This window comes from Notothenia rossii (assembly GCF_949606895.1).
Source record: "Notothenia rossii genome assembly, chromosome: 5".
Taxonomy (NCBI): domain Eukaryota; kingdom Metazoa; phylum Chordata; class Actinopteri; order Perciformes; family Nototheniidae; genus Notothenia; species Notothenia rossii.
Window position 1 is genome coordinate 15,771,219 of NC_136903.1, and position 25,343 is coordinate 15,796,561.

Consider the following 25,343-nt stretch of genomic DNA (forward strand, 5'->3'; position numbering starts at 1 on the left):
CGTTTAAAAACATTAAACAAATTAAGGTCGGTGCCGGCCGTCAGCGAACCGAGCCAGTCGTCAAGGGACGTTCTATGATTCTACAGCTTCTACAGATGGTTATGATAAAAAATGCAAAATGTTTGGTTTAATTTTTTTTCAATGTTAAAACCCAAAAGGTACCCGATTCAGAGAATCACCCCAATACATGGAAAATGACAAGCGGGAAAACATCACATGTGTAGAACACAAGCCGTGGATAGACGGAGGGTGTGACTCCGCCTTTTGATCAGAGACCATCCTCCTCCCTTTTGTCTTGTCTTCAGTTTGTTAACTTCTCCAAAAGCCGCATGGACTTCGGGCGCGCCGCTCACCCATTTTTTGCAAACCGTTCCTCTCATTGCGTGGGATTTTAGCGCATCCGGGCTGACCCGGTCCACTCTCAAACAGAACCCCCCGCCCCCTTCCTCACAAGTTGTGTTTCATAGAGTCTTCGTGAAAATCATTGATTGTCAACACAGCAGCGAGGTAAGAAAAACAACTTTACTGCTCAATCTTAACATGTCCAAATTTAAGAGTGACTATAAATCAAACAAATATTGGTTTTACAAACAATAACAACAATAATGTTTCTTCTAAGAAAGCATGACTGTGAAAATATTGCATGCACACATAGCACTGCAAGTGTGTGAAACTGTTTTTTTTGTCCCCACACTGTGGTTTTAGTTTTACCGTGGTTTATGACGCTTTCGCTGCCTGTATGGAAATCACTCGCACTCTGTCTTATGTTATTTTCATATCATTTGCGTCCTGTTCATTTTAGCAGGCGTGCTGGCAGAACAACGAGCGTTGTGTTCTACAGTATAACCCCTGATACATATGTGCCACATTATCTACAGAAAGAAGCTGTGAAGACATGTTTAAGTTCCGTTTTTATGCGTGTACAATACATGAGTCATTTTATTGGTTACTTTTGAGGAAATAAACTTTGAGATGTCACGTGAACTGCTGACATCTTAATACTTGTCTGGACCTGACATAGGCCTACTCGAGAATGAATCATAGAATACATTATTTATCACTAACTTTTTTGACAGACTAATAAAGTGTATTTTATTTCCCGACTCACTCATCCCACGTGGTTGGAGGCTAGTTTGTCAGTTTGGACGGTTTGCTTTCGGAAATCGCACTCTCCATCACCCCTGACCACAGATCTGGGAGATCTCACACGCACACAGTTCAGAGTGCTGTTTTCAGTCGGTTAAAAACAACCATGCGCAGCTTCCTCCATGCACATGACTTAAACCACATTATCTGCAGATGTGGCATAGATCTGTACTTTCTGAAAGGTGTCAACAGGATGACCAGATAGCATCTCAAATAATTAGGTCTTATTGATAGTGGTCATTACGCCTACATGTATGTCATTATTATTTTTTCTATATTCTACAGTTTGCTGGTTGTATGTGTATGCTGCATCTGATCCGGCTGTTTCAACATATATTGGCAGATGTGAATTTGGCATCATGTCAAAAGGCAGCAGGGATGTTTTGCAATATGAACTAGTTTAAGGGAGTAATCTGGAAATGATTGCCTACTTGTGAATATACAAATAACAAATGTTAGTAATAAGTATAAAAACCTTAGACTGTCGATTTATGTTGATGCCAGTGTGGCACGAGGAAGTCACCTTTCCTCTCTCTCCTACCAAAACAGACACTTGTTTTTCAATCGAAGATAGATATTCCACGTGATTAGGTTTATGTAAATGTAAAAATATGCATTGGTTGCTGGCTCAGTTGTGAGGATATGCCGCCTGCTAATAATACATTGAATATCTTGACTAACTGTCAGACATAAGAAAACAGAAGATCAAATGGTAGGCTTTGCTGTTTTTTGTCATACATGATATATATTTGTAGAACTATTTTCTGACATAAAGCAGCAGACAACTTAACCAGCAGTTTAACTGAAAATAAAAATAACATCTATGCAGCCCTGGAAGAAGTGTGTGAAATAGGAACTGTGGTATGACTCACGGTTTGTGGTGAATAAATGCAGAATTGAAACATACAGTCCGCTGTAGTGTGGGCTCTCAGGATAACAAGATGATATCAAGAGATACATTCTGGTTTGTGAATAGCAAGACTGAAGCTCTCTGATGTGGCGCTGATGACAGATCTGAAATTAGACATATATTGTATCATTAGGATTCTTTTTGGCAGTTTTCTGTTATTTGACAGTATAGAAAAACCAGAGCGAAATCTGGGACGTTGTGGTAATGTGGCATGCGCCAAAACCACTCTGCTCCAAAGGTGATATACAGAGTATGACTCAAATAGAGTATCACAGTAATTCAGAGCTGTTCTAATTTTCCTATTTGAAGACATGGCCTTGAAGTGAACACTGCCTTCAACAACACAAGGATATTGTATCAACACCATAACCGGTATTGATAAGAGTTCCATCATGTTAGCTGGTTTGTTTATTGTAATGTGGCAACTATCATGTTGGCTACTTGTAGGAAAACTGATTCACTTATTTTTCTTGCATTTATTAACGATTCATACTTGCACATTTCTACTTCTTGCGTTTCTTTGCTTCCCTAATTTTTTTAAATTATATTCACAGGTTTGGAGCCATATCATTGTTTCGACACAAGATGCCGTTATTCGACGGGACCATAGCATCCACGGGACTGTCGAAACCTCCAAATATGTCTGGTTTCCTGAGTAAGCCAGTGCTGCAGTACAACGGCGCTTACTTCACTTATGACCACAGAGGAAAGGACGGAGCAGGATTTACTCCTCCTTGGAGCACCTCAAAGCCCTCTCTGCTGGATGGCAGAAGTCCTGTGAGTCACCTTTCTGGCATGGAAGGACAAAACCACATAATGTACAGGCAAGAAAGCAAATCTTTAGAGGAAGGCCATTCTCCTTCATCCTCTTTGCATCACATCCCAGTAAAACCGGGCTTTGCGTTATACACTAAAGGTCCTGAAATCAGGAGTCCCACAGCTGCTGCGCCAGTGGCTGTTAGAAAACAAAAAGCTGGAGCGGAGAATTCATCTCCCCCATCTGAAAACTCTGTTTACTTAGCAATTCCTAAGCCACATTATATGCATAACCCCTGCTGTGATGAACTGGGTTGTGTGATAGGACATCAATACAGTGTGGAACATGGCTCTCAGAGGATACCCAGCACCGTATATGAGCATGATTGGATGCAAAATGATGCCCACTGCACTGAAAGACCACCCGTCCAGAGGACAGGACCAGACACACTGCTGCAACAGAGAGGTTTACAGTTTGAGCCCAGAACGGAACCACTAAAGAGGGGGACGTACAGCCCAGGTAGAGCAGGGACTTTTCCTGCTATGATCGACCCAAACTATAGCAGTTACCCCTGCACCCCAACTCGCCCACTGTATGGTTCTCTAAGTGAGCAGAGCCAGCGTTTACAAACCTCCCCCAGAGGCTACCCTAGCCTATACTCCTCCCATCCCACATATGAGCATATGACATCAGAGGTTTATCAGGAACATTCTCCCATGTCCAAATATGGCCAGCTAACACAGCACCCGATGTTTTACTACTCCCAAGCAAATGTGGAGGTAGAAAACAGGTCACAGTGTAAGCAGAGGGAAGATGTGCCTGTTATTCTCAAGCACACAATCTCAAACCCCCGGGAGCATTACATATTTCCTCAGTCTTTTCATGGTGAAATTCCTTTGTCTTGCAGTGAAATGTTGCAAAATCATGTCCTAATGCGGAGTTTTGACTCTCCATGTTATGCAGTTCCAAGATTTCATTTGAATGCAAGCCAAATCAGATCCCCCCCAAAAAGGCAACATGCAATGCCGAGCTTGCACTCTAATCACATTGTTTCCCAATCAGGCCAAAACATGGCGCACCACATGGCCTCTGCAACAGACCAACATAAGGACAAATCTAGCCCGCAGTTTGACCAATCACATCCCAACTCGCCATTCCGGCGTGTAAACATAAGCAGTCCTGCCAGGCGTGTAAGCCCACAGAGTGTCTCACCGTCCAACATACACATGAACAGGTTTCATTCCCCACTCACCAGCATGCAGATGGACCAACCCGTCTTTTCACCAACTGGCTTGAACATGGAAAGAATCCTAGACTATTCTTCCAATGAAGCCCATGTTAGGTGCCCAGAACAGCCCAAAAGTCTTCCTGTTTCCCCACAAACATTGCTGCCCCGGTCACCGCATCACTTTTCAAATCGAATCCAACCAGCTGTAGCAAATCAGGGAAGTATCCGTAAGATAATTGATTCCCCCCATGCACCAGGAAACCAACACAATGGCCCTGTGTCCAGTCCAGGCTCTGCTATTCTCAAAAGGTGCCTGAAGAGAAGTATTTCTCACTCATTTTCGCCCATCAAAATAAAAGAAGAAGATAAAGATTTATGTGAAGTGGGATTTGTTACAAAACGACAGAGGGTAGAAATAGAGAATGCAGAAGAAAGAATACAAACTAGCTCCCCTCCTATGCCAGTTATTAACAACGTCTTTAGTCTGGCACCTTACCAAGCATACCTGAAGGCCTCTGGATTTTTATTTTCAGGCAGAGTACCTCAGAGAGCCGTCCATTCGTCCGAGCATCGTGACGTTCAAACCAAGCCAGACATCAAAGTGAAAAGGCCTGATCAAGATGAACCTCAGTCTGTTCTCTGTCTGGTTCCCAAACAAATCTGTGCACGTTCTCCAACAGAGAAGCCTGTTGTAAAAATGTTTGAACCTAAAACTATTAAAGTAGAAAAAGTAGACCCAACAGACACAGAGTACATTAGTCAGATGGACTGCAGCAAAATAAAAATAAAGAGGGAGCCTGAAGACACTGGTTCCTACAACAGTGAGTCAATGTTGGTGATAAAGAAATGTGAACCTGATGAACTTGAAAGTAAACCTTCATTAGCAGATGAACATAAGGCTTCACACGAGACTCCAGATCATTCCAAATCTGAGGTGGCTGCAGAGATACACTCATATCCTCGGGTTGACACATGCATGATACCTAAACCCATTACTTCACCTCGCCCACCTGAGATGAAAATACATTTCAAAAACATTCCTCCAGAGTGTCTGAAACTTTCCACCTTCAGTATAATTCTCAGTGATGCGAAGCCTTCTCGCCCCGCACCCCCCCCAGAGAAGCCTCCTGCATCGCCGATAACTGAATGTCCACCAAAACTAGAGCCCCAGGCGCCAGTCCGAAAGCACTTCTTACAGTTGCACCTGTCCATCTGCAAGCTAATATCTAACTGTGTGTTGGCCTCCTCAGAGCAGGAGCTCAGGGCCTGGCTGTCTCAGTTCGAACTGACTATACCAGCATCTCCTACAACCAAAGTCCCGAAAGTGTCCTGTCTGTTGGGGGTAAAAGCCAGGGAGGGGTGGCTCAATGAGGAGATAAAGTCAGCGCTCCATGATGTCCTGCAGAGGTTGAGAGAGTACACCTTTCAGAAAAGCTGTCCTTTTCCACACGTCATGCGGACGGGGGCCGTGTTCCTCCCCATGCTGGTGGTGAAGGAGCTGCTGTTTCCCACAGTGCAGGGCTGCTTCATCGACCAGGTGCTGCAGGAGCACCGAGTGGAGCTACGGCCCACTACGCTGTCAGAGGAAAAGATCCTCATCCAGCTTCACAAACGAGCCTGCTCCTCCAGGCTGAGGAGACTCATGTCCCTCAAACACCTGCCGGATGTCTACTCTGATGCCGTCAACCTTCTGTATCACGCTTGTGTCTGCAAACATCTGGGTGAGTGCATGATCGCTACTATGAGGGAGTTATTTGTATATATTTTTTAATAAAAAGGTACAAAACGGGTATTGAAGTGATGTAATGTCCCTTACGGGTGTCCATTCAGTCCTTTTCCCATTTTCTTTCCCCAATAAATGTTGCTCCGGGGGGATAATGTCTCATTTTGGTATCATCATTTCAGAAAAATTAGAGAGTTAGCAACAGTTGTGTTATTGACCCTCATGGGAAATGCTGGACACAACTACTTTTTTTTACCAAACCTGCAGTTCAAATGTCCAAAAAGGAGAAAAGAAATGAATCTACAATAGACATGTATTGTTTCGGTATGCTTAAACACAATAGCATTTTAAACCTCACACAGGGGATTTTTCCAGTAACTTCTTCAGTGCTAAGATTTGAATAATATTTGACAGTCAAGTACAGTTAATTGGTCCTGCAGCCGTAAAAAATGGAACCTTTCACCCCCCCATGAATAGAAAGTAGAGAAGAGCTTGATAAAGTAAGGTTTCGGTGTCATTTGTTATTACTGTTATTTATGATGGATCATAAGATAGACTGATATCATTCATATGGAAATGTTTGAGATAGAAGTACAATAAAGTTTGGTTTTCATGTACAACTAACTAGTAAGATTATACCTCTGGCTCGACCATTTGATATGTACAAGACTGCCAGACCAGCTGTACAGAAATTCCCATCGGGTCGATAGTGTGACTTACTGATTCCTCTGGATTTGTTTTATGAGGCATCATATCATGGTCTTCCCTCAAACAGTTTTTTAGCAATCATATCATTTCTGCATACGTGGCCATTTTTATAGGGAACAAATCACAAAAAACATAAAATATTCAATATAAAATCCATTTATTTTTTACAGAATCAACTTCAGCTGACGTCCAAAAGAGAGTCCAGGTATATTTATTTTTTATGTTGTCCCTCAATCTCACTCCTCTTTGCTTTTTCTAGATAGAAAGCAGGACACCCTTCTGCTAACTGTCAATCACTAATCACTAATCACAGAAGGTTGCATGATTGCATTTAACCTGTAGTGGTGGGTGCTGAGCGGGGCTATCTCTGGAAAAATGAAACTCATCTTCATGATTTTGTAAAATAGTATTGGTGTTCCTAAATGGTTGTGGCGCAAGCTGTTGGATCACATTACCGGAGGAAGGAAGTGAAAGTCTGCAACACACACACAGGGGGATTCACTTTGGCACACTTTGAGCAGAGAGAAAATGCTGATCATGTTTTAACTGACCACTTCCCTGGTCAATTAAAACATGCATCTGGGCCTTTTAAGTCCCAGTGGGAAGAGGTTTTGGTGGGATTGTAATGATAAAGCTGTCAATATTCTATATGTTACTGTCAACAAATCCCATTAAAAGAACAACACCAACCAAAAGGGTTTTAATATCTCTAGATACTTTCGGACTTTCCTGCCTGTGGCTCTCAGCCCCAAGAACATGTGTTGCAACATAATATTTAAAAGAAATGCTTACATTTCCATGTTTCCTAGTGTTTTGTTTTTTGTACCATTTTGCATATTTAGAGCACTGGGTAGTGATTTTCGCTCCAGTAGGGTGCATGTTGTTGTTCCAAGTAACATACAGTGCACCCATCTTTATCATAATGTCATATATTTATATTTATGTATATATATATATATTTGTATATATAATATCTTGTCAAATCCAACATATATATTTTCTATTTTTTTTGTTTATTTCTAGTTTTGTTTTATTGTAAAATGCCTGTCTTTTATGCTGCTGCAACACTAAACATTATCCAAATTGCGATCAATAAAGTACCGTCTTATCTTATCTTATTACGAATGAGCATGGTCCCTATTGCAATGGTCTTTTAAACAATATTCAGGCACCAAAAGAGGTCAATAATTTACCAATAATTAACTTCAGGCTTTGGCTGCAAAGACCAGTTCATTATTGATTTGAGTCTTTTCATGGAATTTGTTGGCAACACATATCACCAAACGTGTCCTTCAAAAAATATCACCAAACATCAATAATTACATTTGTTTCTTAAACTGGGCTTAGTCAAGTTTCCGTTCAAGATGACTAACAGTTCACATGGGTCAGGAGCACGTTGACTTTGGTATATGAGCATTTCCTTGTCTTACTATTGCCTCACTGCTGGTTTATCCCTGACTGATAGCGCGCCTGGTAGCAGCTGACTCTTTCCCCAGCCTTCGTGTTTACTCCCACAGCCTTCTTTTCTGTCTCTGCTGAAAGGCTGTTTCATGGTGGAGGATCATGCTGTCTAATCAGCAGGTCTGCTGATATGAATAGAATAGTTTCTCATTGTTCTGGTGTGCTGAAACCGGAGCAATGATTTAATTCAACCTGTGTTGGACTTTGTGGTCGCTAGCTTGCTTTTGAGAAATCATCTGCTGGGAAACAAAGAGAATTGTATTGTCTACATGTATCTAATGATTCCCCGATCAATTCATTAATTATATTAACACCTAGCTTCCCATTTGATCACTACCTCATTTTTATATATTTCTTTCACATCTTTGTATTCATTTTGACTTGTTCTAATGTCTATATTCCCTGTGTTGCAGGCTTAGCTTTGGATGATTCTGCTGACAGAGACAAAGTTTGTGAGGAGACTCCTGTTTGTTCAGAAATCACAGTCTCAGCCCCAGAGTCACCCCCACATATACACACCAAGGACCACGAATCAATGTCAGATTGGAACAATAATGATAGAAAAAGCAGGGTAAAGAGGAGTTCGAGGCGATTGTTTCTGGACAGCAGTTCCTCAGAGGAAGATACAGATGAGACAGAGAAGGCCTTAAGTGGAGGCTTGCTGGATGCATTTAGTGAGAACAACTGGAGTGGGTTTCAGTTGGAAGGGACTGAGAACAGAGGGAGTGACTGTATGGTTGCAGATGAGGATTCTTCACTAAGCACCCCTCCTGAGAATTCATGGATGTGTCCTTTGACCTTGAACAAATGTTCTCCATCTCCAAGGGACACTGAAACAGAGGACTACTGCAGTCTGCCTCCTGTCAGAGACAAGTCTCCAGTGAGACCCAAGAAATGTTCAGGCGTGATTCTCAAACTGAGGAGGATGTTCGGCAAAGGTTTGAACAGAAAAAAGGCTTGCTACCAAGCAGTGTCAGACTCAGGGACAAGTGCGGATCCTTCCCTCTTGCAGACAGGTGATGGGGAACTGAGCAGAGAGAGGGACATTTACAGGAGGACGTCCAAAGGGACCCACAGGCGGCAGAGGACGGGAAGCTTCTGTCACGCATTAAGACCTCTAAGCACTACTTCTCATAGAAAACACAGATCCCTCTTAAAGATCAAATACTGTCCCTACTTGACTGCGTGCCACAGCGCTGAGCACAGGAGGGTCCTGCGCTCAGCCGTCCAGAGGGCTCGGAGGGCCATGAGATTCTATTACCCCGACCTGGTGGGGAAGAGGATCCGCCATCTGTACGAGGAAGACGACAAATCTGAGGTGTGGTACAGAGGGGAGGTGAAGCGTGTCCACGAGGCCCACACAGACCCTATAAAGACTATATTTGAGGTCACGTATGACAGCGAGCCGGGGTGGAAGTACTACCTGGAGCTACTGATGGACTATAAAAAAGGCTGGCTCAAAGTCGAAGACTAGTTTTCCCACACAAATGTCTTAATGCACATTTTGTCAAGTGTAATAATAAAATGTCTAAATTGTTCCCTCTTCGCTGCTTTTTTCACTTGCCGACAAAAGGCAGCCTTCATTAACGCTCCGGCCTCCCCAGGAATGAAGTTGGACTGTATTTGGTAATGTGGTCAGCTTAACATTCTTGTCATTTGAGAGCTACAGGATGCATTTTGAGCGACTTTAGTCAATGTGCAACATCCTGTAGATGTTGTTTTAAACGCTTATCTTCTGACACATGTATCTACTTTAAGCACATATTGAATTTGGTTGTGTGAAAGAAATGATACAATCTTGCCTTTTTTTAAGATAACTGCAAAAAAAAAGCTTAAGTGGCAATGTTTTTCAACTTTAATTGTAAGAAACTATGATGTTTGGTATTTATTGTTGTTCCAATTTTTATATTGATTGAAGTTAGTGACTTGTACATTGTTTTTCTATTTGGATTTTGCCAGTAAGAAAACAGGAAAACAAACATGACATCAAGACATCTTTGAAGGTCTTCACTTATTCAGTGCCAGCCACGTTTCTGTAGGTTTACATTCAAATGCCAGTTTGTTTACATTATTATAACAAAGGGTGTTTATGCACCCTGATGACTGTAGTACTTTGTGTTGTAGTGTGTGTAATTTAAGCTGGACAGGCATTAGTGTGGGACTCTACTAAAGCTGCCTAAGAGGTCTTTGACACCCACACTGCTGTTTTAATCACTGTGAACATGAAGAGACTTTCCCCTCAAATCATATTCAGTTTTGTTGGACTACTGCAGACAAAATGTTTTTTGTGTTTTTCTCACGGTTTTTAAAATAAATGTGTGTAATGATTCTCCTGATGTTGAAAGTTTACTTTTCTGCCAAATATACTTGGTGTTTTTTTTACTATGGGACTACTTGACCTTTTTTTACTCACCTGAGTTGCATGAGATGTCTTGAATATCAAAGATATATTTAACATATCACTCCATCTGTCACACTGGGGATTACCAGCTATACCTTCTCATCATGTAGGACAAAATAAACGTAAGACCTTGTGTGACTAACTGTTCTTCGAGTAACCTCACAGCTAACGCAACTTAGTTCTTGTCGTGATACTTTAAATTGTAAAACAGACTAGTATAACAATGAGCAGATCGTTTTGGAAAATAACCTCAAATGTAAGCCTTGATGTTGGAATAAGTGTATTTGTCTCCATCCTGTGGCAGAATGCTAAACTCTTTTTAAATAGCTTTTTGAGGTTGACAGATGGGTTAAGCTTATTTATCTAACAACCAAAGTGGCATAATGGCAGTATTCAGAAAGAAACAGGTTGAAATAAATCATTTTTTTATTATGACGAAAAGTCTTTTGAATGAAACAAACCTTGTCCATGATCAAACAATGATCCGTGCCAGAGCGATATTTGCAACATTTTGCACTTTAATATTTTCTCCAAAACAGAACACTAATTTTTCCCACATTTTTACACTAATAGGAAATAAAACAACTTTGATAGCATAAAGAAAAGATATGTAGAAAAAAGTATTAAAAAGTTTTTGGATGTCTCAATTCAATGTAAGTAGCTGCTTGTTTTTACTTCAAAGGGTAAGTCAAAATGTTCTACTAGCACACACAATGAACAGTGAGCCCTGGGGAGTGTTTATGATCACAGCTGATCGGCTGTGTTGCTGCAGGACAGCCAAGCCCATCTTTTAAAACCACCCATTCAACTGGTGACATACAAATCAACCACCTGATCTTTATCATACAATCTGCAAATAAAAGTGGTGCAAAGAAGTACCATTTTTTTTGCAGAAAGTCAAAATGATTCAAGGAGTTACCAAATGAAGTCTACGCAATTCTGGAAGACACAGCTCTGCCAAGGCCGGTCGTTCACTACATCGCAAAAATACATAGCGTAGACATGAATCATGGATGTTTGGGTAATTAATGATTGCGACCAAACCTACTCTAATGACTCACACAGTACTCCCAAAAATGAGATTTCTCATGACATTTATTCAAATAAACAATACAGTTTATAATTTGCTAGGATGAAATAATAAGTTTGAACACATTAGAAGCATTTTGGGTGAGAATTCCCCAAAGATCTGAGACTGGGTTAAAGGATGTGTTTTAATGAAAGCTGACATCTTCTGACTTGCATCAGTGCCTGTTTTTCCATGTCCCCTCCAGTCACTCGTGTTAGGACTGCCATATTGCAGAGACATGAACGAGCATTTACAAGCAGAGAGCTTGACACCAGAACAACCACCACATAGAACAATGCAAAACCTGGAGGGGCGCTGACATTTCAATGTTGAATCCTCAACCCATGTGCGAAAAATTCAGTCTTTAATGCAAAAGCATAACGGCGTTAAAAAAAACAGTCCTACAACCTTTAGAAGTCTCCCCTATATTCTTTATCTGCCTAAGGATCACAGAAGCCCACCTGTGTAGCTAGGTTTAAAGCTTTGTTCGTTCTCACCGCAGGGCAAGAGATCTCTTAAAGGAGGCCCGGCCACTATCTGCCTCATGCCCAAGTAGTCCCTGCAAGAGTGATGCAAATGCCTGACCCTGTTTGACAGCGATCCAGCCCAATTAGCAGCTCAAAGCTGTGCAGTCGGTACATTCTATTACCCTCATTCAATCCCCAAGGTGCAACTGAGCTTCAAGAGGGCTACCTCAAGCCACGTCGGGAAAGAGAGAGAAAAAAGAAAAGAGTGAATGTCACTCAGTTTGGCTCTTGCAAATAATTAGTAATATTCTTAAATGTTATCACCTCTAAAAACAACTAAGGGGGCAAACGGTTAGAATAGGAGGACACAGGGGCGTTGCATTCTACCTCACCTCTGAACTGTAAAATCCTTTCTGTTCTGGGTTTCTAACTTAGCAGTGCGCTTTAACGGAGTCCTTTAGCTGATTACTTGGTGACTAATAGAAATTCTTTCTACCAATCCCCATTTGGAATTACTAATAAGGTGGAACCTGTGTACTGCTCTGAAGAGACTGAGGATGACAGGACGATGATAAGAAATCCGACTCCCACTCAGAGGAGGGATCTCACAGACTCAACGTACTTGGAAAAAGTACACCTTTCTCGATATTGGTGAAGAATAAATATTTCAAAATTTCAAAAATTATGCAAACACGTGCCACTCTTGCTCTTCCATGCATATGGACTATTTACAAATTGGAAAATACAGACTTACTAATTTGTTCTTTAGATGTTTTTCTCTTCTTTCCCACCTGAAATGTCTTTGCCCATCAACATTCAGCCACTCAGACAAGGATCTCAACACATACTGCACACATGGCCAGGACAATTAAAGCTGTGTTGAAAACATTTTCACACCAATGGGAAAACAAAAAGTCAAAATCAAAAACACAAAAAGAGTCACAAGCAAATAAAACAAAGGAAAATAAGATAGTTCAGGGGAGGTGTTACAATACAAGCCCAACGGATGTATTTGTTTAAGATGGATTCTCTGCTTTCTCAAGACTTCACTCGGTTGCTAACAATACTGTAGTACACTTTCTTTTTATTACTCTACCTTTTATTTAAATATAATTTATTTTTGAAGATTTTGTTAAACAAATCCAGGAAAAATGATGCAAAAGTGGTTGGTTTGCCAAAGGAGAGGCGGCAGAAGGCCCGTGCTGCCCTGTTAAATTGCATCAGCGCTCTAGTTTGTCAAGATACTCAAGAGTCTGTTGCATTGGGACGTGTCCTCAATCCTCTATGTACTCCCACAGGTCCTTCTCATAGCCTTCATGCACGTGCTGTAGCAGCACTCTTCGCCGGCTCTCACAGTATCTGCAGAGGAACAACACACTTGTTAGCGTCTGAGAACATGCATAAACGTAACAGTGGACGGCAGGAGATGAGGATTTACTGACCTGTACTTATCTTGTACTTTCTGCTTGATATCCTGCAAGGAATCCTGGGAGATATCCCGCTCTAGGTAGCCAGACAGCACCTCAGTGGCATTTTCCAGGTCTGCCTGGTTGTTCTAATGAACCAAGACATTGATAAACACAATTATTCTGACCGCAATAACAGCTATTCATGATAATGCTGCCTACGCTTTAAAGCAGAGTTTGTCAGGATTTTTGAGGCCATAAGCAGAAAGCCCAAAGAGCAGGGACCCCGGCCAACAACATAAGCGTAAAAGTTAATCAAATGTATTAAAAGCTATTAAATATCATTACAAATTAACAATATGTAGCCACTAGTTCAGCGTTACGGATAGGTAGCACACAACATTCAGTTAGTAACAGTAACGCTATCATTGATGTCGTCTAAATTAAATAGGTTGTTTCTTTTTATGAATAAGCCATTTATCTTTACTAATAATATGTTAGGTACATGGTGCTCTAATGTAGGGCTGAACGATATATTGTGTCATGGCGATAACCGCGATATGCGCATGCGCTATATTCACATCGCAGGGAAGTGCGATTTTATTTAATTTTTTTATAAAAAACGTGCGATATTAAGTAGGTAAATTAACTAAAACACGTCATGTTACAATTATGTTGCTGCTTGCTACAAAAGGAAAACTTGAGCGGCTCTCATGTCAGGGGTACTTGAGTGAGTGACATGCAGTCTCTGCATGCACAGCAAACCACCAATCACAATCATTCTTGATCAGATCACAGCAGGCCCCGCCCCGATAGTTTGCAGACCATCAAAACACCGGTAAAAAATGAGCGAGGAACAGGAGGACAATACCGGCGAGAATGAAGATTTACTTCCAAAAAGAAAAGCAACATCTGCCATCTGGAACTATTTTGGATACAAAAAGGTTCTTCTCTTCTTCATTCACAGATGAACCCCCTTATTTGAGGGTAAGCAACATGCATTATCATGACTTAAGGTATGATGAGTCAACCAGTTAAGATCCAGACGTCTGTGACTAAAATCCTTCATCCAGTTAAACATAGTTAAAAAATAAACACAATATATATCGCAGGGGAAAGAAATATTGCAATATCAGTTTTTTTCAATATCGTGCAGCCCTACTCTAATGTGTGTTTTTTTTTTTTTTACTTTCAAAACAATGAAGGCTTAATTTAGGGGCCCCCCTGCAGTGACTCTGAGGACCCCCTAGTGGTCATGGACCCCATGTTGAATACCCCTGCTTTAAAGCCTTCTGCCAAAAGGACGTTTGGCTCGTTTTCCTTCCCTCTGCCCTTTCAACAGTCAGGTGACTCTTTTGGTCAGTGGACTGGATCTGCTGCCAGAGGAGTGATGAAAGGAAAGGATGCCAGCATCTAGAGGGATTTCTGTTTGTTTACCTCAAAAATGATGGACTGGTTGTTCTTCTTGAGGTAGAAGGCAAAGACGTAGGTGAACATGAGTGTAGAGCGACACTGGCACAGCACATCCACGGCCTTCTTCAGGAACTGCACCTCAATCCAGGACATGTTGTGCTGCTGCATCTCCTCCATCTTCTGCTTGACCTGAGCATAGAGCTTGTGCTCAAAGCGCAGGCTCTGCATGTGGTTCATGTAGCGGTTGCAGTAGAACAGGTACCTCTGCAAGGCTGCTCTGGAGCGCTGCACACAGGATGGAATTGGCCTTGACTCTTTTAAATCAAGATAACTTATAAATCTTAAAACTGACTGGTTACCGTTAACAAAATGTTTCAATTGTATTCTGCAGGCCATTCTTCAGTATCTAACATGGTATAAGAGTTGTAATGGACATTTGTAATTACACACACGTAGCATCTTACCCGTCATTGTTTCCACTCCAGTTTTTGGATGGACTTCTTTATGATGTACAAACGTTTACGTGATAGACGGTACCTTGTTGAATTTCACTCAGAAAAACGCCAAAATAAAATGGCATGCACGCGTCCCTAAAAGGTATTAATGAGTCAAGTTTTTTTACCACCTCTTGAGCATCTCTGGCTGCCTTAGCATCATCTTCATTGTAGCGATTGCAGTTGTACCTGTAACATCACCAGGTTAGAACCATCTATAACTGTCACTACTATTAGACATGAGCATCTTTAACTGTATATGCTATGAGCTCTTACCAGGCAGAGCCATGGGGCTCCCATGGACCCAGGCAGACCCAGCAGAACTCAGCTTTGCAGTTCTGGTTCCGACAAACCATGTGATTGCAGCCACCATCTTTCTCAATGGTCACATGGCATTTTGGACACTCCTGTCATGAGAGAAAAATAATGAGTTTTGCAAACAAATAAACAGAAAAAAGCAACAATAAAAAGCTTTAGATGTTCAAGTTTGAGAAGCAGTTTGTTTTTTGGCAGATCTTTTAGAAGTCTAGAGTTGTGTGACATTTTTTGTATAGAAGCCTGATGTGTAGGGCCAGGATACATTCAATCTAATCATGGGCCAGCAGCTGTCCCGGCTATCAACAGTTGACCATTTAAAAGTGATGAAATGTATGTACACCTAACTAAAGGGACTGTACAGTCCTTCATTTTACCCCATGTTCAAAAACGGATTGTTCAGTATGATCAGATCAGTATTTCCACAATTAAAATGTCTTCAAGATCATGCAACTAGTTACATGCCAACACAAGCCAGACACACATCTTTGATTCAATACCTTAGTATTTGCTGCAATCCAGTTTGAAGTTTCACTGTCATCGTCACATTTCTTTATCCATTTCCTCAACCACTAAAAAAACAAATACAAATAAGAGATATTAACACAATGAATGCTAATCTTGATAATAAGTTCAAATGTCTATAAGTTGTATAGCCTTTCCCGATTAGCTTACCTTACACTTGACAGGATCATGCCAATTCTCTCCACAGTTGAAGCTGCACCAAGAGGAGGCAACACCATATACATTTAGACAAAGCTTAATAAGCGAGCGTCGCTAGCTGTTAACAACTCTCCAATACACTCAATTCTAAACAAGCCATCTTACCAGAACTGACGGCCACACTTGCACCTCACTGGCTTGGCATCTGGGTACTGGACTTTGACAACATGATGGCAGTCTGGTGCAGGGCACCACTTTAACAGTCGATTGCACTTTGAAGGAGTAATAGAAGTAGAAGGTAGGGGTAGAACATCAATCTGTAGTTTCATGGATGCTTAAGTACAAATAAGGTCCCTGCATTTCAAAATAGTGCATATAGTATAAACCTAAACCTCATAAATCAAGGCTTCATATTCCAATACATCATACTAGGGATGCTCCGATCAATCGGCCACCGATCGATATCGGCCCATAATCACTTTCTGCTGATCGATCGGTGCTCTCTATAAAGGCCGATCGGGAGAGTCGATCACATGACATAAAATACATGACACTTTTCTCTGTGCGGCAAAACAAGCTCGCCATAATGGCTTCACCAGTCTGGCAGTATTTTAAGGTGTCCGAAAATGACAATAAAATAGCGGTATGCAACGTGTGTGAAGCAGAAATCCTGCAGCTCCGCCCGCTGTGACGGACCGGGGAGCGGAGCGAAACACACACCAAGAGTTAGACCTAACACACTTAGCTATTTTATTTACGTCTGGAACAAGCTAAACTAGTTATAAATATATTTATTCTTCACTGTCGGGTAACTCATTACTGGATCAGCAAGCTGCATGAGACGATACTGACAGGCTGTCAGGAGAGAGAAAGAGAGGGAGAGAGGAAAAGAGAGTGCTTCCGCTCATTTCTCTGTTTTATTCTCCAAAGTTAATGTAAACATGAATAATGTACTTCATTTGAATGTAATCATTATGTTGGTTGTTGCTTGTGGAGGCGCCAGTGAATGAGCCCCATTAACTGAGTTTTAAACATCACTTTAAATGGAAGGTCCCCATAGGCCCCACCCACTCGATCGGTATCGGCTGATACTGATTCCGGCAATCGGCCCCAAAATTGCCGATCGGAGCATCCCTACATCATACTGTTAAAGACAAAAAAAATCTCAAAGCTTACCTCTACAAAACTATTCGTTATTAAATGCTGGTACTTCAACTTCACTTTTGAATCTGTTATGAGGCGCCTATAGGAGAGGTCAAATCATTCATTAGCCTTCATTACATCAAACTGATAACTTTGTTCAAAGGCTTTTTCCTTCATGTGCATAACTTCCAAGAAACAATACAGGAAACAAAAAAGATTTCAAACAATTCCACACCTAAGGAATTGCTCAATCAAATCAAATGTAAATTGGTGTTTAAATATTCATTTGTCCGTAATTAATAACTACTTAACAACATATTTCCAAATAAGAAAAATACGATTTTAAGTGCAGGTGTTCAACTAATTAGTACAAAATGCATTTTATGAAACTAAACGTGAACCATAACTATTCTATACTAGTCTGCTGGGCGTCCTGCTAGCTGGTCAGATCAGAATGTAGGTTAAGACAATTAATCATCTTAAGGGCTGGCAGAAGGGATTAGTGTGCTCACTTTCAACATGAAGGTACTTTACTGCACGAAAGGCACAACATCAACATTGTAAGGTAGCTAAGTAAAGATGCAACTAGAAAGCCCTTCACTTTACTTTTAGTATGCCAAATGTCAGGTAAAGTACTTTAATTAATAGTTTCTACTTAACCTATGGCTTGAATAGAGAAATCATATCATTTAAATACAAAATGTAATTCTGTTTTACATTGCAGATATGACAATGCTCTTTCTCAAGTAGTTTGTTATTGAACTGTGTTTGTCTCTGTTCCCAAAAATAAAAAAACTGAAATCATTTTTGTTTCCTGTCACTCACAAAATACATGTGCGGATCACTGCTGACCAGCATGCGACGAGACATCAAAACAAATAAAGGCACAGAACGATACTCACATGACTGTGTTGTCATCAACCAAAATGTCACAACTATGAGCAGGACAGGAAATGGTCTGGGAAAACAAAAAATCATTAGTCAGACAGCTAAGACCAACAGTGGGCAGTGCCAGAGAATAAAGGTAGTAGGTACCTGTCCCATTCCTTCTTCTATGATTTTGGTGGTCAGGTAGTCTCCCCAGCACTGCATGCAGAACTTGTGTCCACACTCCAAGCCCGTAAAATACTGTAAGAGAGAAGCACCTCATGAATAACACAAACAAGACATCAGATGATTAGAAGCAAATGCACTTCTGGTAACCAAGCTCCTTCAGGGTGATTCAGAGAAAACCACATCTTTCAAAAACACATTTTTTTAACAAAGTGATTTATATAACAAGTGGATCATGTGTTGTCCTTCAAATTCCAAAATATAAACAATCCATGTTAGAATATCTAGATTATTTAGCTTTCTTTCAGATGTTAGGACGCACACTAAATATCAGAGCTGAAACACAAAACCGCCTCACTGTGATAATGTATATGTATTCTTTTTGGAGTTTTCACCTTGACTTTGAGGTTATTCTTATTGGATTCATTTAACCCAACCCCAAAAGATTAACATTATGAAATCCATATTTAGGTGGTTTGTCATAAAGAAAGACAGTGTTTGAAGTGTGTTGATCAAAGACGTCATAAGGTGAAAGTGACAATCTTATTATGCTCAAATAAACAAACATTTTACAAAAAATACAAGTGCTGAGTTTGAACACATTTGACCATTAGAGCGCTCAGATTTCAGAGGTCTTAATTAAACAACATGATTGCACTCAGGTGTTTGGATTAGAGGAACTTTGATGCTTCCTGAAAGTTGCTGGGTAGATGCCTTTGGGTGTTTAAAAGGGTTGAGAATTAAAAAAAAAAGTGCAGTAAGTGGAACCTAACTGTTAACAATGTGTATAAGGAACTTAATTGTGTTTTAAATGGTTTCTGCATAATTCAAAGGAAGCCATGTGTTTTTTTTTTGTTTTTTTTAAAGAAACCTTCCCTTCAATACATAACGGCCATTAATGGTTCAAGCTGTCGGAAGGCCCTGACACACTGAACAAACATCGCAGGAGCAGTGGCATAGGAGCTAACTTGGGCCGAAAGTCATTCTCGAACACACAGTGAAGATTTCTTCGTATAAAAGGGAAAACCAAAGACTGCAGCCTTTGTTATGATACATCCATTAAAGGAGAGGTGTCATGGCCATTTCCACTGATCATAATTCCATTGTTGAGGTATACTAAAATAGAAAAATACTGTGCAATTTTCCAAACTCACATTGGTTTCGCATACAGCATCTCTGTAAAGTATGTGTATTCAGCAGTATTCAGTTTCTCCACTAAAGGGCTCGCTGCAGCCCCCCGCCCCCCCTCCCTGTGAGCCCAGTGTGCTCTGATTGGTCGGTACGTTGTGAATCGCGCTGAGCTCCGTGGAGGTGTGATTTCCTTGTTTAGCGATACATAGCCAAACACAGCCAAACTCAACCTGAACACACACAAAGTCACAGCCGAAATAAAAACAATAAGTGTGGCTTGATATTGAGTAAGAAAAAGGTTGATAAACGCTGTGAGAATGGGTCTGCAGAGAGAATTTCGCCGCGATCCCAACTGTCTGTTATCAGCCTGCAGCAGGGAGCAGAAATCAGCAGAGCTGCCTGCACTGAGTGAGTGTGTGTGTGTGGATTGGTCAATTTGGACCAATCAGCGGGGGCTTAACGTAACGGCTCCGCCGACGTAACGACCATATGATGTTTGGTCAGGGCCTTGAAGGATTGTTCTAGCAACACCAAATTGCCCCACAGGTATTAATTGAAAGGGGCTTGCAGGCGGAATGACCCTCAAACAATGTATTAATTTCTAACTTTGACAGGACCATCAGGACTGGTGGGTAACTCAAACAATCTTTAGATTTGATCCTTTATCACTTTTCCAACTTTAAAAAACTGTGAATGTAGTTTAGTGTCAATAAATCAACTCACAGTTTAATGAATCTAAAAAAACAATTGTCTTATTTATAACGTTGCCTCAGTTTTGGATTTACCAACTTAAAAATCTGTCTTAAATCTCCATTGTGATATGAGGCCAAGACACAGCTTTGTAGAGTCACTTTCAACATTATCATTATCATAAACCACAACATGATCCAGAATAGACATTGAGCTACTGAAACACAATGCTGGCTTCATAATAGGACTTACAGAGTTGGGGAAGTTCAGATAGCAGATCTGACATGGCATGTCCTGTGCCGATGATCTAGTGTTGATTGCAGGACGGATCCTAGGCTTCTTACTGGGGTTAATGACATGACACTCGGAGAAAAGCTTGTCCAGATTACCATCAAAATACCTGTAATAATCGAGACAAAAATGTATCGGTGTTAAATGCATTAAGAAAGAAACTCTCCCGGGCACTTTAAGGGGGGGAGGGGGGGAAAGGATGCACTAGAGAGATTCTTACCTCTCCATGAGCTTTTCTTTATCCCAGTTGAAGTGACTGAGAAGGATTCGTGTTATTGTTGCAGGATTCTAGAAGAACAAGAAGGGTTGGTTATAAATAAAGCTAGAGTTTGCGTTTAACTTCTGCCAAATTTCACAACAACAAGGGTACATTTGACATGAAAAGACACCTCCACAAATGTATGCCAAGTTTAACTTTCTTTGTGGCAAAACACACAGCTTTATAGCCTAGGTTTCAATACAGTGTTTCCGCCAGACCAGGGCTGAGAGGGCGTTCACCCGAGAGAGAGTCACGTGACTTGAATTTTGAATTGAGCCGTCCCTTATAGTAGACTATATCTCTTTACGTTAGTGATGGGAGATACGGCTCTTTTTAGTGAGCCGGATCATTTGGCTCGGCTCACTAACAAGAAGAGCCGGCTCTTTGTATCACAGTTTACCACGGAGCCCCAGTTTCGCCGCTGCGAGGCTCCGGCGCTCGCAGTTCACGCGCATGCTCAACCGCTCATCGCGTCCATATCGTGCACGTTCCGTGTTGTCCTGTGGCAAGCATCGTGGGTTCAATACTCCAAAAAGAATCCCAATAGGCTCCTTTGCTCCTCCAACAGAGGGATGTCCTTGTCCTTTTTCTTTTTCGTCATTTCAAGCAATCTTCTTCTCTTTTTTTTACGCCCTCGGCTCGAGTTCAGGCCGTTCCGAGCTGAATAAGGCCGTCAAATGACGGCAAGACGCCCCCCTGGCGGAAACACTGTTTCAATAGTAGGTTAATCCTAGCAGTAGACCAGAATGGTTATTTAAACTGTAAATGAAAATAGTTGTTGATTAAATAGTTCTCACTTCCAATAATATTTACTATCCACCCATGTATGTTAAGGTGTATTCCCACTGATGGTACAGCCCTATTCAACGCATCTCACTTTTGTTACTGTGTACAGTTCAGATTTGTGTTTCCCCCTGCAGTGTAGGCGGGGGTAATCAGCTGTTCCCCATAGCAAGACTCCTTGTAGGGCCGTGTAAATGAAAGAGTTGTTTACTCCTGTCATCGGCAACCAAAAACAGGTATGTATTTTAGTCATTTGTAAAGGCACGGTATGCGTCAAGTTTTGGCTGCAAGTTTTTTTAATTTATGCAGCATATCCTGTGACACGTTGGTAGCAATTGTCTATAATCAATAAGTATTTTTCAGTGTATTTCACCATTCAACATCAAATAGAAACCTTCAAATGAAAAAGGTCCACAACAATCCGACTTCTACTACAATCTTAGGTTTTCCTGTGCAAATCAACATTTAATATTGCATTGGAAGATTCTACAATGTTCAAAGTATTGCAATATTGATGATGATGTGGCAAATATATATATAACAGTATTGTTACACAGTATGAAGCAGAAACTTGTTTACAATTATGTAAAATTCAAATATATTCGCTGCATTATGTCTTTTAACCTGCTCTCTACAAAAACAGCGCTAATTCACAATTTGATCATCATGGGTCTACACTGCAAACAAAGTGCTAAATTGAGAGTTGACATGCAAAGTCAATGGAAAGTGGCAAGCAAAATGCAGATTGGTCATGGGTTGCATCTGCACAAGTTGAACGCAGCGTGCTTGTGGGAGCAGTATAGTGAAATATGATTCACAAAATCTAATCACATTGCACACTGCTAACAAATGTATCAACAAACGGCCATGGTGTATCTGTTGGTTAATCAAACATCTCACTTAGACACGTGTTTACACATTTTGCTCTAATAAACAGTATATTGTGACAAAAATCACTTTGACTGGCTACTGAGGTAACAACACTGAAGTGTCACTGTGGAAATAGGCACTTTTCATGGAATACCTGGGTATTATATATGTCAACTTAAACAAAGTAGGCATTAAAAACCCAATTTTTTAAAAATATGTAATGGTTAAATTGCATGAGGATAAGCATTGTTCATGCCATTTTAAAATCAGAACAGCAGACTACTTTATGTCACTGTGCCATGGTCCAACCCTTAAAGCAAACTACCCACTGAAGATTGTTCTCAGGAATTGCAAGATTAGATAGGGGAATTGTCTCAATGTACCAATACACACGATGCTCATTTGATTCCATCCTGCTGTAGTTAAGGATGGGAATCACAGGACTGATTAATGAGATAATATTAATACAATACAGTGTTCAATTCTGTGTTATGTGATAATAACTGTATCCTGATTCAAGAGTGTTTATTATGTTGAGATATTATTTGCGTAAGCAAAGAAGGAATGTTTCTCCAAACGGTCAAGTTTTTTATTTCAATGTTATAAGATAAAAAGTTACGATATATTACTTAGTCAGTGCAATGTGTAGTGCTTTCAGATTCATCATGTGCACACATGATACCGCCCAAATGTCAAAGAGACAAAAACAGTCGATAGGGTGAACTCCTATAAAGCATAACGGTTCATACATTTAAAAAATCTACAATTGAAGATAAATACACTTCAAGAAAACCAATCAGAACATCTGACATTAAAAACATTTATGACAGCATATTCAGTTGCCAGTTTATTACGAGTAAGTAAGTAGCTAGAACTTATATTCATTCCATTACAGCAGCACTGCAATACATCCTATTTGTATGACGAGATAGTTGTTTATTTAATTTGACACTCTTAGGCTTTAGTTTGTGTTGCTGTTGACATGTATTACAGAGGTGTTCATGATATTTGTTTTACCATTACTGATATAAATTGGCTTAGGAAATATTAGAAATACAGTTGAGTTTATCCATGAACAATCTTCAAGGTTGTTTTTGGCTTTTAAGTCTTTCTGAAGTTTGCAATGGGATTTTTTACTGTCAACAAAGTCTCTACAGATGAAATAAATCCATCAGCCACTTGTAACTTTACACCTGAAGCGCATTCAGAGCCCAGGCAAATCCAGTCACTCTTGACATGTGAAGGCAACGTCACTAGAGACATTTAAAAGAAATTAAATCCAAGTGAAATTAACAAATCTACTGTCACACACTCTACATTGCAAACTTGGAATCAGAGAAAATATGTGGTAATTTACATGTAATAAGTTATGTGGTGCTGCAAATCAATACAAAAAAGCATGTACATTTGAATACTAATTATATGTAGAGTCACCATGTCAGCTTTTCTTACTTTAGAAATAATTGCCATGCGGCTGTACAGTATCTACTGTATTGCTGTTTTACCAATATTCGTTTTTGGGCTAGTTTATATTAAAATAATGCCACCATGAAGCACTTCCTTGTATGAAATGCAACACTTATGAAACTATAATTATAGTGACTGGTGTATTAGGAACCCTTTACATTATATTATGGGCTCAAGTATAGCTAAGGGAAAGGAAATGGAGGCCCAAGATAACGCTAAGCCAAAGGGCTTCGCTGGGTTCCCCCTTACAATTAATATAACGTTAGCTGTGGTAAACTAAACGTTAGCTGTTGCAAAACCATAACAGTTGTTCGTATAATCTTTCAAAACTTTGTTGGAAGTCACGGTTAGATAGCTTGTTAACGTACATAACCTAGCTTGGAACCTGCTAACCAAACTCAATGACCAAGCCTTTCGAGCACTATTAAAATAACGTAAGTGATTCTGTTATTTACACAAAATGTGTAATGAGAAATTGTAATAGCATGTTTAATGCTATCCAGCCAGCGTCTCGTGTGAGATGGCAGTTACCTAATTCCATCACTAAAGACGTTATGCCTTTCAAGTGAGGTGCTGGGATAACGGTTACAGTTGGCTAGTTAGCTAGCTAGCTATCTTGAAGCTACATTAGCAAACGGTGCTGCCAACTTCTCAATGGGATTAGACTACTTCCTGGCATAACATGTGTACAGAAATGGCTACTTAAATGACTATATTGAAATGTTTTCATATGTTAATTTCAAACACTAGACACAGAAGAGAGCTATGTTGATAAATATCTAATTGTAGAACTGTGTTAATATTATTCCTGTTGTGGAGCTACCAACTTCCAGCAAGTAAACTACTCCTTACAATGCTAACAGCTAAGCTAACGTCCATGGCCTGTTTATGATTCACCCAAGCCTGGACCCCGGTCTTTCCTGACTGCAGCATACCAGAAAACCTACCTGTATGACCTCGTTGACCTCCCTGATACACTCCACCATATGCTGGAGGATCTGCTCGGCAGTCAAAACCTCGAAGCGGTAGTCTTCCTCCTCCTCATCGCCGGGACCGTGGCCACCTCCACCGGTCTCGCCGAGCTCATCTCGCTCCCCACCGGCCACCACGGGATCGACCAACTCCACCTCTCCGAGCTCCAGGTTGTCGTCCTCGGGCTCCTCTTCGGCGCTATCCTCGCTACATTCCTCCTCTTCGTCGTCGTAATCATAGTTATAACCCTCGTCCGAGTCCATTCCTGGGGAGGTTATCTAGTTGTGACAGCGCACCTAAGTCTACAGTGTGTGAAATGTCGATTGCGGAACAATACGAAATCCCAAATTATCCGAGCCTCTTTTTCAGCTGCAGCGAAAATAACAACAAAACGTCGCCGCTGCTAAGCCAACAAAGAGACCCAGCGTCACTAACTGACGACGGCCTTACGTCAGATGGGACGTACAGGAGAATGTCAAAAATATATTTTTATTAATATGACACGCTTTTATTTCACATCTAT

The 25,343-nt window shown here is 40.7% G+C and overlaps 2 protein-coding genes across 3 annotated transcripts; one reads left to right on the forward strand and one right to left on the reverse strand.

Moving 5' to 3' along the window:
• The first annotated feature begins 176 nt into the window (after positions 1 to 176).
• On the forward strand, positions 177 to 11,744 carry cUnh15orf39 (chromosome Un C15orf39 homolog). Its single transcript, XM_079681673.1, has 4 exons — positions 177 to 507; positions 2,611 to 5,762; positions 6,643 to 6,677; positions 8,347 to 11,744. The coding sequence occupies exons 2-4, from the start codon at positions 2,642 to 2,644 to the stop codon at positions 8,350 to 8,352; spliced, it is 3,162 nt and encodes a 1,053-aa protein (XP_079537799.1). The 5' UTR covers positions 177 to 507; positions 2,611 to 2,641; the 3' UTR covers positions 8,353 to 11,744.
• Positions 11,412 to 25,268, reverse strand: arih1 (ariadne ubiquitin-conjugating enzyme E2 binding protein homolog 1). 2 transcript variants are annotated; one of them, XM_079681678.1, is made up of 14 exons: positions 24,796 to 25,268; positions 20,690 to 20,757; positions 20,431 to 20,578; positions 18,340 to 18,432; positions 18,207 to 18,262; positions 17,338 to 17,404; positions 16,327 to 16,433; positions 16,174 to 16,216; positions 15,999 to 16,070; positions 15,460 to 15,590; positions 15,315 to 15,372; positions 14,714 to 14,974; positions 13,313 to 13,425; positions 11,412 to 13,229 (listed from the first exon to the last, which is right to left on the reverse strand). In XM_079681678.1, exons 1-14 carry the CDS (start codon positions 25,081 to 25,083, stop codon positions 13,145 to 13,147), a joined length of 1,590 nt encoding a protein of 529 aa, XP_079537804.1. In that variant the 5' UTR covers positions 25,084 to 25,268; the 3' UTR covers positions 11,412 to 13,144. The 2 variants fall into 2 exon arrangements, with proteins under 2 accessions (XP_079537804.1, XP_079537803.1); XM_079681677.1 differs by having other exon boundaries at positions 15,312 to 15,372; positions 24,796 to 25,263.
• Between the last annotated feature and the right edge of the window lie 75 nt (positions 25,269 to 25,343).

Excerpts from the sequence above, each read along its gene's own strand:
- arih1 (XM_079681677.1), bottom strand. The coding sequence starts at position 25,083 with ATGGACTCGGACGAGGGTTATAACTATGATTACGACGACGAAGAGGAG. Across the intron at positions 16,217-16,326 it reads AAGTGTGGCCGTCAGTTCTG|CTTCAACTGTGGAGAGAATT; the intron begins GTAAGATGGCTT and ends CTCTTGGTGCAG. Across the intron at positions 13,426-14,713 it reads ACCAGTCCATCATTTTTGAG|AACAACCAGGCAGACCTGGA; the intron begins GTAAACAAACAG and ends TTGGTTCATTAG.
- cUnh15orf39 (XM_079681673.1), top strand. The coding sequence starts at position 2,642 with ATGCCGTTATTCGACGGGACCATAGCATCCACGGGACTGTCGAAACCT. Across the intron at positions 5,763-6,642 it reads TTGTGTCTGCAAACATCTGG|AATCAACTTCAGCTGACGTC; the intron begins GTGAGTGCATGA and ends TATTTTTTACAG.